A 15,272-nucleotide genomic window follows, 5' to 3' on the forward strand; every position below is an offset into this window, starting at 1 on the left:
GACTGAAAAAGCCTCTTAATTGATCACCTTCACTCCAAGCAAGATCTCGTGAACTTGAGTCATCCTGCACGCTGCCTCAAGATGAGTCCTCTGAAAGCCACACACTGCTCCCATCACATCCCTTCTCCAAATCATCACTGACTTCCCATTTCTAGTAAATAACAGTCAGACTTGTCTGTGTGAGATTTAAAGTTCCTCATAACCGAGCCTTGACTGACTCATACCTGAAAGATAGTTTTGCTATCTTGGTTGGCAATTTTTTGCTATCAGCCCTTTAAATGTCTTCCCACTGCCTTTTTACCTCCCTAGTTTCTGATGAGAAATCGGCATTTAGTCTTATTGCGGTTCTCTTGTAGGTAATATGTTGCTTCTCTCTTGCAGCTTTCAGAATTCCCTCTATCTTTGGCATTTGACAGTTTGTTATAATATGGTGCAGTGTGAGTCTATTTGGGTTTGTCCTGTTTGGAGTTTGTTGAGCATTTTGGATGTGTGTATTTGTGTCTTTTGTTAAATTTGGGAAGTTTTCATCCATTATTTCTTTGAATATTCTCTCTGCCTCTTTTTCTCTTTCTTCTTCTAGGGCTCACACAGTGCATTTATTGATATGCCTGGTTCCTCTGGCTCTATTCACTTTTCTTCATTCTTTCCTCTTTCTGTTCCTTAGACTGGATGATTTGATTGTCATATCTTCAAGTTCATTGATTCCGTATGCCAGCTGCAATCTGTTGTTGAACCCCTGTAGGGAATTTTAAATTTCTGTTACTATGGTCTTCAGCTCTGTTTGGTTCCTTTTCATAATTTCCATCTCTCTACTGATATTCTCTTTGTGTTCATCTATTGTTTTCCTGATTTTCTTAAGTTCTTTGTCCATGTTTTTCTTTAGCTCTTTGAGCATATTTAGGACCATTTTTAAAAGTCTTTATCTGTAGTGTCCTAAGTCTGATCCTCCTCGTTGATGGATTCTAATGCTTTAATCTTCTCCTTTACCTGGGCCATCACTTCCTGTTTCTTTTTATGTTTCATAATCTTTTGTTGAAACCTAGACATTTCAGTATTTTAGTCTGTTATCGCTGAAATTTAGACTTTGAGGTATCTGTTCCTTAAGCTTGTATTCCAGCTATTATTTTATTTTATTTTTTTAATTTTATTTTGAAATAAATTCAAACTTACAGGAACAGTTGCAAAAACAATACAAAACCCATACACAGAACTCCAGCATACCCCAACCCCACTCCCCCGATACCCCGATCCACCAGCTTTAACATTCTGTCACACCACCATTTCTTCCTTTCCCTCCCTCCCTCCCTCTCTCCCTATCTATCATCCATTATCTATTGCTCTGTCTTCTGAACATATGAGAGCAGGCTGCACACATCCTTGAACAAACACTATAATTCACATATGCAATTCCCGTGAACAAGAACAGTCTTTTATGCGATTCCATTAAGCGCAGCTAAGAAGTTCAAGAAATTCAACATTGATACAAAGCTTATAGTCTGTATTTCCTTTTTTTTTTTCTTATGTCCCAACTGTGTCCCTTTGAGCCTCCTGTCCTCCATCCTCAGATCCCATCCAGGATCATCTTTGGCATTTAATTGTCATTATCTATTTAGACTGTCTTTTTCTCTTTTATTTTCTGCTTGTGGAAACATATATACAGCCTAAATCTTCCCATTCCAACCCCTCCCTAGCATTCAATTAGTGGGATTAATCACATTTAGAATGTTGCAATGCTATCACCTTCCCACCATCCATTACTAGAAATTTCCCTTCTCCCCAAACAGAAACCCTACACTCATTTCTTAACTCCCCATTGCCCCTTCCCCCGCTTCTCGTAACCTATACTCCACTGTTCATGTCTATGGTCATATTCCCTGATACTTTCTTTGTGTTTACTGTGGGGCATAAATTTAACCTTTTAAATCTATAACAATCTTGTTTGTCTTTGATACCAACTTAATTTCAATAGGACACATAAACCATGTTCCTATACTCCTCCATTCCCCCACCTTTATGTAGTTCTTGTCAAAAATTATGTATTTTACATTGAGTCCAAAACCACTGATTTGTCATTACAGTTTATGTATTTTAGCTCCGTAGGAAGTAAATAGTGGAGTTACAAATCAAAAATACAGTAATATTGGTATTTATATTTACCATGTGATCTTTACTGGAAATCTTTATTTCTTCATGTGGTTTCAGTCAATTGTTTAGTGTCCCTTCCTTTCAGCCTGCTCAGTTCCCTTTAGCCTTTCTCATAGGACTGATCTACTGGTGATGAAGTCCCTCAGCTTTTGATTATCTGGGAATGTTTTCAAATGTTTCAATTTTTTTCCCCATTCTTTCTTTTCTCCCCCTCATTTTAACCTCCAGGTGTTTGCAAATTTTCTAAGTCTCTGATGGTTATTGGCTTCTATTTGTATTCCATTGTGGTCAGGGAATGTGCTTTGAATCAATTCAATTCAATTTTTTTTTTTTTTTTTTTTTTTTTTAGTTTATTGAGGCTTGTTTTATGTCCCAGCCTTTGGTCTATTCTGGAGAAAGATCCGTGATCACTAAAGAAGAATGTGTGTCCTGGTGATTTGGGATGTAATGTTCTATATATGTCTGTTAAATTTCTCTGTATCTCTCCTTTCTTTGTTTCTCTATTGGTAGGGCTCCCTTTAGTGTCTGAAGTAGGGAAGCTCTTTTACTAGCAAAATCTCTCAGCATTTGTTTGTCTGTGAAAAATTTAAGCTCTCCCTCAAATTTGAAGGAGAGTTTTGCTGGATAAAGTATTCTTGGTTGGAAATTTTTCTCTCTCAGAGTTTTAAATATGTCATGCCACTGCCTTCTCGCCTCCATGGTGGGCGCTGAGTAGTCACTACTTAGTCTTATGTTGTTTCCTTTGTATGTGGTGAATTGCTTTTCTCTTACTGCTTTCAGAACTTGCTCCTTTTCTTCAGTATTTGACAGTCTGATCAGAATATGTCTTGAAGTGGGTTTATTTGTATTTATTCTATTTTGGAGTTTGCTGGACATTTATGCTTTGTGTATTTAAATTTGTGTAGAAGGTTTGGGAAGTTTTCCCCAACAATTTCTTTGAATACTCTTTCTAGACCTTTACCCTTCTCTTCCCCTTCTGGGACATCAATGAGTCTTAAATTTGGACGTTTTATTTTATCTGTCGTATCCCTGAGATCCATTTCAATTTGTTTGACTTTTTCCTCCATTCTTTCTTTTGTTCTTTTATTTTCTGTTCTGTGGTCCTCAAGGACACTGAGTCTTTGTTCACCTTCCTCTAATCTTGTATTATGAGTATCCAGAGTCTTTTTAATTTGGCCAACAGTTTCTTTTATTTCCATAAGATCTTCTGTTTATTTACTCTTGCAATTTCTTCTTTATGCTCTTCTAGAGTCTTCTTTATGTCCTTTATATCCTGTGCCATGCTCTGGTTGTTTGTCTATAGTTCTTTGATTAATTGCGCCAAGTACCGTGTCTCTTCTGATCTTCTGATTTCGGTGTTTGGGTTTGGGTTCTCCATATCGTCTGATTTTATCATATGCTTTAAGATTTTTTGTTGTTTTTGGCCTCTTGCCATTTGCTTTACTTACAAGTTTTTTTCAGGATATAAAGAATACCGATCTCTAATTTGTCAGATCTATAGCTTGGTGGTGTACACTTTCTCTAACTAACCAGCAGATGGCGTCCACGGAATCACCTGTGCCCCTCAAGTCAGTTCTCCCCAACCTTGTCTTTGTGATGTGTGGGGATCTGATTCTTGTGGGGTTCAATTGGTGCACTAAGTTTGGGTGTGTTGTTCGTGCTGTCCGCCTTGAATGTGGGGTGTGTGTCTGGGTGGTTAGGGGGGCAGGGCAGCTTTAATAGTCAAACCTCCCAGCTGTTCCCAGAGATTTAAGGCTGTTGCAAGAGTCTAAGCTTTCATTTCAGTCTTACCACAGATTGTCTCTGCCACTGACCCACAAGTCCTTGGTTTTGGCATAGGGTCCCTGGGATTTCTGAGCAGGCCCCCCTTCTCAGCTCTGCTCTTCCAGGACCTCTGCTGAGGGAAGGTTGTGCCACATCATAAGTGCTCCAGCCTCCAGGGAAGCCCTGGGCTGCCGGGCCATGTAGGAGCGTTCCCAGCCAGCTTTAAAGATGGTTGAATGGAGCATGTTAATTTCCCCCTTTTCTCACAGCTCCGCCTTCCCAGCCCCGGGACAATTAGCTGTGGGTGCACTAAAGTCCACGGCCGATATTGTGGCGTGTGCGCGGTGCTTCGGGAATCACTCCCTGTCACAATGGGACCCTTGGCCCAGCTCTGGGCTATACCTCTGGCCCGGGCAGGAGTGTCTCCAGCCCGCCGGGAAGATGGCTGCAAGGGGCGTGGTTTCTTTCTCTTTTTGGCTCCCCTCTGCCCCCCTGGCCCTGGGTCAATCAGCAGCAGGCTATCCTCCATGCCAGACACCGAGACTTGGCCCAGCCCGCTCCTGCCGTGCTTCACTGCGTGGTTCTCACCGTCATAACCACAGCTGCTCCTGGTTTTTTTTTTTTTTTTTTAAAAAGAACTAGTCCGTCTCCAAACACCAACCCATGGTTTCCCCACACCGCAGTGCAGCCGTGGGACTTTCAGCTGGCTCACTCACTCATTTCAGAATGCAGACTCCCGGTTTCACCAAATGCACGGTCCCTGTTGATTTAGCAGACCTTATCCGGCTGGTGCATAGCTGGAACTGGTTCTCCCATCCACCTATTATTTTTTAATGTAATTTTTTTGAGATATATTCACACACTCACCTAGTATTTTGACAGAGCTTTCCTTGAGTGTCAGGAGCTAACAAAGAAAATACCTTTCCCAATCTTTTCCGATTGACTGTGATAGTACTCTCCTTCAGGGCTTATCTATGTAATTAATTTGGAGAATTTCTCCAGGCCAAAGTGTAGGGGCCTTCCTGATCCTTTTCTGTACAGGCCTCTTGTTTTGGGCATGCACATGTAGCCCTAGGAATTCCTGCATTTGCACAAAAATGAATGTCTTCCCTAGGAAACTTTTCTCATGGTCCAGGCACTGCACTGTATGTCCTGTAGCTAGCAATCCTTTGCCCCAGGCAGCCACTTGACTGCTCTCCGATAGTGTCCTGCAGGAGAGCTCAGTGAGCTCCCTTCTGCACATAGGGCAAGTTCTGGGACATCGAGCCCCTCGGGTCACCACCAGACAAATTGGGCTATATATACATTCTCCCAGTATTTGCATGAGGGTTATTCTGCTCCCTCTGGAATTGGGACCAGGGATCCACACTGAAAGGGCAGGCTGGCTTTGCACCATGCTGGTGAGGAGATGGAGGAGGGGCTAGCCAGGGTGCCACAAGATCCTACTGCTTTTTAGTGGCCTTTTTCTTGATTTGGTCCTTGCCCTATTACTGCAATCCTTTAACTGTTGTTTTTCTTTTTTTGGAGCCTTGAGAAAGACGTTTCTGCCAGTTCTTGCTGGTTGTTCAAAGCTTCTTTGAGTGGATGGAGTCATCTTGGTTAGGGTCTCACATGGTTTCTTGATTCCATTTTCTGTTTTGTTTTTTACCTTCCGTTCCTTTATGGACCAGAATATATTTTTCATCCTATTTTTTAATATGGGAGATATGGTGAGTTATAGACTGATGCCACAGGAAAGGTTTCCATCTTGGTGCTGAGTTTAAATGACACATTTTCTTACCTGTGTCCTTACTGCCCAAGGTTGAATTAAGTGAATAAGTTCCTCTGTAAGTCAAAGTAAGGGAAGTGATTGCACCAGCTCTCATTGTTCCCACTTTCGTTATATATGAATGATTTAATCTTTATCTTCCAGCTTAGCTGTAGTCCACTTTAAACTTGAAGTTTCCCCCCAATTCACTTCTTTCTCATCCTGATTTTTCTATTTTGTATTTGTGCTAATTCCATTCATCAAGTCATTCATGCTTTAAACTTTCATGTTTGCATTCATTCATTCAGTACCTACTATATGTCAGCAGTGTTCTAAGCTTTGGGGATATGGAAGTGAACAAAACAAATCCCTTATCCTCATGAAGTTTACTCTAGTGGAAGTCGACACACAATAGACATATTAACACATAAATAATATTTCAGGTGATAAGAACTATGATACAAATAAAACAGAGTAAGTGGAGAGTGATGGGGAGATAGGACCAGTTTGATTATGGTACTCAGAGCTTTTTCTGATGAGTTAGCATTTGAGCTTAGCCCTAGGTAAATCAGGAGTCGTGCTATGCATGTACCTGGGGCCAGAGCATTCCAGGAGGATGAAGCAATGAGTGCAGAGGTCCTGAGCTGGAACTGAGTTTGCCATTACCCAGGAACTACAAGAAAGAATGGCATGATCAGGAGAGTGTGGTAAGGATGAGGTTAAAGAAGTAGCAGAGATCAAAGCCATTTAGTGTCTCATGGGTCCTGGTAAAGACTTTAAATGTTCTAAAGAAATACAGGAAGCTACTGGGGTTTTTTTTATTTTAAATTCAGTTTTATTGAGGTATATTCATAATCATCCATGGTGTACAATCAACTGTTCACAGTATTATCATATAATTGTGCCTTCATCACCCAAATCCATTTTTTGAACATTTTCTTTACACCAGATGGAATAAAAATAAGAATAAAAAGCAAAAGTAAAAAAGAACACCCAAATAACCCCCCCCCCGTCCCACCCCAATCTTCATTTAGTCCCTGTCCCCATTTTTCTACTCATCCATTCACACACTGGGTGAAGCGAGTGTGATCCACAAAGGTTTCACCATCAACACTGTCACCCCTTGTAAACTACATAGTTATACAATCATCTTCAAGAGTCAAGGCCACTGGGTTGGAGTTAAATAGTTTCAGGTATTTACTTCTAGCTATTCCAATTCACTAAAACCTAGAAAGAGATATCTATATAGTGCATAAGAATGTCCACCAGAGTGACCTCTTGACTCCACTTGAAATCTCTCAGCCATTGAAACTATTTTGTTTCTCTTTTGGTCAAGAAGATGTTCTCAATCCCACAAAGCCAGGTCCAGGGAGTCTTATCCTGCATTGCCAGGGAGATTTACATCCCTGGGAGTCAGGTCCCATGAACTGGGGAGGGCAGTGAGTTCACCTGCTGAGTTGGCTTAACTAGAAAGAGAGGACCATGTCTGAGTAACAGAGAGACACTCAGGGGGAGACTCTTAGGTACAATTATAAGCAAGTTTAGCCTCTTCTTTGCAGCAAGGAGCCTCATGAGGGCAAGCCCCAATTTAGAGGGCTCAGCATACCAAACCGTCAGTCCTCAATGTTTATGAGAACATCAGCAACAACCCAAGTGAGGAAGTCTAATGCTTCTGCATTTTCCCCTAGCTCCTCAGGGGGGCCCTGAATATATATTTTTATTCTCTGCCTGAATTACTCTGGGATGTGACGCTATTTCACACTAACCTGTGCAAACCTACAAATTTTACTTCCTGTTCAAACTTCCATGTAATCATGGAGTTTGAACAAGCTGACTGTACAAGTTACATTGTTTAGTGTACTACAGAAAATATAGATCCTGCTCCAGATAACCATCTCTTCCCTTGGTCTCACATGGAAGTTGAAGTTTTAAAATATAATCAGTGTTGTCTTTTACCCTTTGGCATGACTTGCCCTAGTCGTGACCAGATCTGCTTATTCATATCTCTAATTGAAGTCTAGACTCTTTTCCAGCTTTTTAAACAGTTGCTGTATGTGCTAATACTGACATTCATATCTGCCGAGCGCTAGCTCTGAAGCCCCAGGTGTCACACAGATACCCAAAGTTCCAGAGACTGATCAGGTCATACACAAAGGGATCAGCATCTCAGAATTTGGAGATAGCCATTAACAATTCAGGAATAGATGTGACGGCTGTAAGAGCTTACAGTCTAGGGACCATTGCAATGAGTGTTCCCCTGATAAGCTGTACTCTAAGATTCAATTCTGCATTTACGCATTGTAGTTAGTCCATATTGGTGAGGCATTATAATGTCTGCCTTTGTTTCTGGCATACTTCAGTCAAAATGCTATCCACAGGATCCATTCACCTCCTTGCGTTGAGTGTCTCACAGCTTCAGTCCTTTTCACAGTTGCTCAGTATTCCATTGTATGCACATACCACAGTTCACCATTCTGTTCCCCAGTTGATATACCCTTAGGCCATCTCCACCCACTGCAAATCATGAATACTTCCTCCATAATCACCAGTGTGCAAATGTCCATTCATGTCTCTGCTCTCAGATCTTCCAAGTACATACCTTATAATGAGGTTGCAGGACCTTATGGCACCCACATACTTAGCTTCTTGTGGAACCATCACACTGTCCTTACTGGAGGGTTTTAAGCATAGGAGTGACATAATCTGATTTATCTTTTCAAAAACCTCTCTAGTTGCTATGTGGAGAATAGACTGTAATGAGAATAAAAGTAGGGTTACCAGGTGAGAGGCTATTATGATAATCCACTTTAAAGATAACAGTGGTTTACCCAATAAATGAATGGACAAAACAAAATATGTATCCATACGGTGGAATATTAGCCATAAAAAATTATGAAGTACTAATACATACCACAATGTGAATGAGCTTCAAAAACATTATGCTGAGTGAAAGAGTCCATACATTAAAGGTCACATATTGAATGGTTCCATTATAAAAAATATCTAGAATACATTAATCCGTAGAGATAGAAAACAAATTGGTGGTTGCCAAGGCTGAGGTGAAGGGAGAATGAGAAGTGACTGCTTAATGGGTGTAGGGTTTCATTTGGGGTGACGAAAATGTTTTGGAACTAGATAGAGGTGGTGGTTGCACAACACTATGAATGTACTGAATGCAACTGAATTGTACACTTAAAAATGGTTAATTTATGTTATGTAAATTTCACCTCAATAAAAAAATGATGATGGTTTAGACTAGTGTGGTAGTCATGAACAGAATGATATAATGGATATAATTTGAGGGTAGAATGATGGGATCTGCTGATGAATTGTGTATGGGGTATGAGAAAAAGAGAGGAGTTGAGACAGAATTTTCATTTTCTGTGATGGAGAGATTTAAGAGAGGAGCAGGTTGACTACTTTCTGATCCTCCCATAACCAATTAGTTCCTGAATCCTTTTGATAGTTACTTCCTTTATAAATCTGTTTTCATTTCCTAGGCTGCTTTAAGCAGGTACCATGATTGGTTGGCTTAAACAATGGGAATTTATTAGCTTACAATCTGAGGCCAGGAAGATGTCCAAATCATTAAGGCAATGCTTTCTTCCCAAAAACTGGCTGCTGGTCCTTGGCTCCTCTGTCACATGGCTCCAAGGCACATGGTGGCATCTCTTGATCTCACCCTTCTCTTCTGGGTTCCTGTGGTTTCTCTTTCTCTCTGTATTCATTCCATTTATAAAGGACCCCAGTAATAGATTCATGACAATCCTGAATGAGTTGGGTCACACCCTAACCTCATCAGAGGGTCCTACTTATAATGGGTTTACACCCACAGGAATGGATTACATTTAAGAACATATTTTTCTGGGGTATAGGCGGCCTCAAACCACCAGAGTATCCCTCATATTTAAGCCCTTCTCTCAGTTTTTTCACCACCATCTAGTTCATGCCCTCCCATCTTCCTCTCTAATTCATCAAACCATACCTTATCATGTGACTAGCTCCAGAAGCTTTAGTGAGAATTGCTCATAGCATAAACTCCTAGCTTCTTATCATCTGCCTGGTCCTAGCCTGCCTCTAGACTGTGCTATCATTGTTACTCCCCTTTCTAATTCCTGTCTAGCTAAAGTAGTTTACTCCATATTTACGCAAACATCCTTTTGTCATTTGTTCCTGTTTTCCCTTCCCCTTTTCCTGTTGAGCTTCTACCCTTCCTTTAATGCATTCTTTACATCCTGCATATTCTATGAATCTTTCTTGAACAACATAGACAGAAATAATCATGCTCTTTAATACTTTTTGAATATACCATTTATTTAATACATTGCATGTACAAAGACTTTAATCTTTTTTTCTGTATAGCACATAGGCTGCTTCAAGGCAAGATATCCTTTTCTGCTCTATCCCATCTGCATCTCTGCCATGGCTGCTGATAAACTGATGCAGTAACTAGAAAAGTTTAGAAGCACAGATGTAAGTAATCTGGTCTAGACTAAAAATGGCAAGAGTAGGATGATAAGAAAGGTTAGCTCTTTGTATTAATAATGGAAAATAAATTATTTTTTTTCTTTTGTCTTTGTTCAGCACCTCCTGTTCCTTCCGAAGATATAGATAAACACCGTAGACGATTTAACATGCGAATGCTGGTTCCTGGAAGGCCTGTAAAAGATGCTACCCCCCCCACCAGTGCCTGCAGAAAGACCATCATACAAAGAAAAATTTATTCCTCCCGAACTTAGTATGTGGGATTATTTTGTTGCCAAGGTAAGGGGTTTGAGAAACACAAGCTTTAATTTAAAAAGTGTGTTTGTTTTACTAACTCTTATGTATGGGGCTGTTTCTGGATCAAATCACTGTAGTTTAGACATTTACTCTCTCAAATCCAAAAACTGAATAGGGATCTTCTGAAACTTGATGATTGATGAGACAAATTAAAGTCATATGGGACATGTATAAACCAGAGGTCAGTTTATTAACCTATAATCAGGGTTACCCTTTTCTAGTGCCTGGAACACTTGTACCTACCATCTAGGCACCTCTCATCCGATTGTCAGACAATCCCTTGATCTGCATGGAATTAGAAGAAAAAGGGATGGGTGGACATTTGGGGGTTTTATCAGACCATGGTGAGGACTCATGACAGATCTCTATTTCCCCAAAGCAGAGACAAGTTCTCTGGGGATCAGAATACTCAGGTGACTAGATACATTATAGCTTCATTTTGCTTTTTTGAGCTTATCAACCTCCTTCTCTTGGTAGGTGTCCCTCTTTGTATGTGTGAATATTGTTGTCACATTGCTGTGCATGTGAGTAAGGGAATATATCTCCCATTATGCCTCCTCCCCTTTTTGTAATTTTCATTAAATCGCACAGTTCTTGAGGCACTGATCCCACTCTGTTTTGGCCGCCTAAGATGATTCTTTAAAAAGTCTTTCAAGGTGAGTTTTGAAACTTTGTTTTCATTATCTAAAGACTTTGCTCAGGCTAGTGGGTCTCAAAGTGGGATCCGGAAACTAGCAGCATCAGCATCACCTGGGAACTAGGGAGAAATGCAAATTCTTGGGTTGCACCTCAGATCTACTGAATCAGAACTCTGGGAGTGGGGACCAACAATTGGTGTTTTAACAAAACCACCAGGTGATTCTGACTTATGCTAAAGTTTGAGAACCACTGGGTTAGGCATATTTTGAGTACACATTTCCAGGCATACACTTCCATGAGGATTCCAGTTTATTCTTCCAGGAATACTCTGGCTTTTCTTGAGAATGTTGATTGAGTTGCATTTAATTTTATTTAGATAGGTTCCTTGAGGGTGGTCATGGAAGACCCTTTGGAGGTTTCTCTTTGTACTTAGCCAGTTAACCAGGGAATAAATAAAGTACTCTGAAAAATACATGAGCATTTCTTCCTACCTTATGTTTCTAATCTGGAAAGGTTTTTTTTGACACTTATGAAAACCCATCACATTATTAATGTGAAGAAGCAACACTAAGATTTATAAATGGTAATGTGCCAACTTAATTTTTTTTTCTTTTTAAAAATGTTTCCCCTGATTAATGTAGTTCAGAAATTTGGAAAATGCAAAAAGATATGAAGAAGGATAAAAATATATCATTGGGATCAGCATATGTAGTTTTATATCTTGCTTTCCTCAATTAACATTAAAGATAAGGAATTTCCCACACCATTAAAAACATATAAAGAGACTTCCAGGGAAGATGGCAGAGTTGGGATCTCTAGGACTCAGTCCTTCCACCAAAACAACTATTAAACAGATAGGAACTGTCTGAAACAACTGTTTGAACCCCAGAGGCCAGAAGAACACTGTACAGCATCCAGGGAAGAGTGGGAGGAAGAGACTGATAAATTATGTTAAAAAACTGTAAATTTAAAGACACAGCGCTTCCTCAGGGCTGTGGTGAAGTTAGAAAGCTCAGCTTTAGGGAGCCATCAGAGAACATTCTGGCACCCTTTCTGATCCCATCCTCAGCGCACATTAGAGCTGGTCTGCATGTACTTTGTGGTTTCCTGGCCGTTTATTGGCTGGGAAAGACCAACTTAGGAAAGTTTTCTCCAGGACTTTCCTAAGAATTTGCCCTCCAGGCAAAACAGTGTGAGCAACAAAAGGAGTGTCAAAAACTATAGAGGTGGACTGACTGGGATGAAGGCCTGCCAATTTAAGATACCTGAGAGAGGGAAGTCTGTCTCCTGGGAAGCAGAGGGGACAACCAAACTCCTGTAAATGGTCAGACCTTCCTGACAGAGAGATGAAGCTCAAGAAAATCTGTCTTATCTCTAGCTGCTTACAAAACAAGAAACAGACATCCCGGGGAAAAAAATCTCAGAGTTTACATTTTAAAATATTAAAATATACAGTGTGCAACAAAAGAGTACAAGACAAAGAAACAGGAAATGATGGCCCACCAAAGGAAGAGAATGAAAATACAGAAAACACCAACAAAGAAGATGAGACTGTGAACATACTAAACAAAGCCTTTAAAAAAAAAGATCTTAAAAATGTTCAGGGAAATGAAGGAAAGCACAGAGAAAAAAACTAAAGGATATCAGGAACACAATGAATGAGCAATATGAGAAACTTAGGAAAGAGATATTTTATAAAGGAACCAAACGGAACTACTGGAGTTGAAAATCACAGTAACTGAAATTAAAAATGCCCAGGAGGATTTAAAGAGCATATTAGAGCTGGCAGAAGAAAGACTCAGTGAACTTGAATACAAGACTTGAAATGAGTCAGGCTGAGGAACAGAAAAAAAAAGAAATATTAAAAGCAAAAATAACCTGAGAGACATGGGACACTGTGCCAGTATGGATATTTTATGTTCCCCCAAAAGCCATATTCTTTAATGCAATCTTGTGGCAGCAGATTTACTAATCTTTCTGATTAGGGTGTGACCTCTTGATTGTTTCCGTGGGGATGTGACTCAGCCAACTGTGGGTAATACCTTTGGTTAGATTATTTCCATGGAGGTGTTACCTCACACATTCAGTGTGGGTCTTAATTAAATCACTGGAGCCCTATAAGAGCTCAGACAAAAGGAGCTCAGTGCTGCAGCTGAGAGAGACATTTTGAAGATAGCCATTGAAAGTAGACTTTTTGCTAGCCCAGAGTTTTCCTGAGAGAAAGTAGAGAACATCCCCAGATGCTTAGAGAGAAACTTCCTGGGACAAAGCCATTTTGAAACCAGAACCCCAGAGCACACACCTGCCATGTGCCTTCCCAGCTATCAGAGGTTTTCTGGACACCATCAGCCATTCTTCAGTGAAGGTATCTTCCTGTTGATGCCCTAGTTGGACACTTTATGACTGCATAACTAAATTTGTAGCCAAATAAACCTCCTTTTTAAAAGCCAATCCATTTCTGTTATTTTACATGATGGCAGCATTAGCAAACTGGAACAGACATCATCAAGTGCTACAATAATTGCATTGTGGGAGGCCCAGGAAAAGAAAGAGAGAAAATGGTAGAAGGAATAGTCAAAGAAATAATGACAAAGAATTTCCCAAACTTAGCAAAAGATATGAATATACACATCCAAGAAGCTCAGAGAACACCAAACACGATAAACATGAGGAAAAATATACCCTGTTATATATTGATTACACTACCAAATACAAAGGACAAAGCGAGTGTTCTGAAAGCTGCAAGAGAAAAGTAATGTGTTACATACAAAGAAGTCCCATTAGGTTGAGGACCAGTTTCTCATCAGAAACCATAGAGGCAAGAAGGCAGTGGGTTGAAATACTTTAAAATGCTGAATGGAAACAAGTATCAGCCAAGAATTTTACATCTGGTGAGACTCTTCTTCAAAAATGTGGGAGAGATTAAAACATTCTTAGATAAAAGCTGAGGGAGTTCATCACCACTAGAGCTGCCCTACAAGCAGTGCTAAAAAAAGTTCTTCAGACTTAAAGGAAAGGACATGAGACAGTGGTTCAAAACAGCATAAAGAAATAAAGACCTGTGGTGAAGGTAACCATGTGGGTAGTTACAAATGCCAGTATTATTGCATTGTATTGTTTGGTGTATAATGCTACTTTGTGCTTCTTACAGATGCTAAAATACAAATGCATTAGAAGTAATGATAAATATAGGTTTTTGGACATACAATGTACAAAGATATAATTGGTAAGAAGTAAAAATGAAATGTGGCGGTGTATAAGAAAATTATTTGTGTATGCTATTGAAATTAAGTTATTATATATTTAGGATGTTAAATTTTAACCCCATGGAAACCACAAGGAAAAGGGATAAAAAAAATATATCCAGATAGAAATGAGAAGGCACTCATTATGGTACAACACAAGAAAGCAAATAAGTGTAAAAGTAGGCTTTAAAGGAAGTGAAGGGAAAAAAAGGTATAAGACTTACAAAGGCTAAATAGCAAAATGGCAGAACAAAGTTCCATACTATCAGTAGTGACTTTAAATGTAGACTAAACTCTCCAGTCAAAGGCAGAGGTTGGCAGAAGGGGTAAAAAAGCATGACCCAACTTATATACTATCTGCAAAAGATTAACCTTAAATCAAAGATACAGATAGGTTGAGGGGGGAAGATTGGAAAAAAATATACCATGCAAGTAGTAAGTAAAAGAGAGCTAGGGTGACTTTACTAATATCGTATAAAATAAACTAAGTCACAACAGTTACAAGGGTCAAAGATGGTCTTTAGATACTTGTAAAGGGGACAATTCAACAGAAAGATATAACATTATAAATATACATTTTCCTAAATTCAGAGCCCCAAAATATATGAAACATATACTGACAGATTTGAAGGGAGAAATTGATGGATCCACATTAATAGTAGGAAACTTCAACACACCACTTTCAATAATGGATACAACATCTAGTCAGAAGATCAATAAGAAAGTGTAGGACTTGAATAATACCCTAAACCAACTAGACCTAACATACATATATAGACCACTGCACCCAACAAAAACAGAATACGTATTCTTCTTGAGAGCACATGGATCATTCTCCAGGATAGACCATATGTTGGGTCACAAACAAATCTCAATAAATTAAACAATTTATATCCAGCAAGACTTTCCTTCAAAACTGAGAGGCGGGGGGGAGGGGCAATGGCAGCATA

At 39.6% G+C, this 15,272-nt stretch overlaps 1 protein-coding gene across 1 annotated transcript in view; it reads left to right on the forward strand.

The window, feature by feature from the left end:
• The window catches only part of DMXL2 (Dmx like 2), a 251,856-nt gene that overhangs the window by 206,832 nt on the left and 29,752 nt on the right, over positions 1-15,272 (forward strand). Inside the window, 2 exon segments of the mRNA XM_037833974.1 lie at positions 10,241-10,332; positions 10,334-10,420. Of these exon segments, the coding sequence (XP_037689902.1) occupies positions 10,241-10,332; positions 10,334-10,420 (179 nt within the window).

The sequence above is a fragment of the Choloepus didactylus genome, chromosome 4 (assembly GCF_015220235.1).
Source record: "Choloepus didactylus isolate mChoDid1 chromosome 4, mChoDid1.pri, whole genome shotgun sequence".
Taxonomy (NCBI): domain Eukaryota; kingdom Metazoa; phylum Chordata; class Mammalia; order Pilosa; family Megalonychidae; genus Choloepus; species Choloepus didactylus.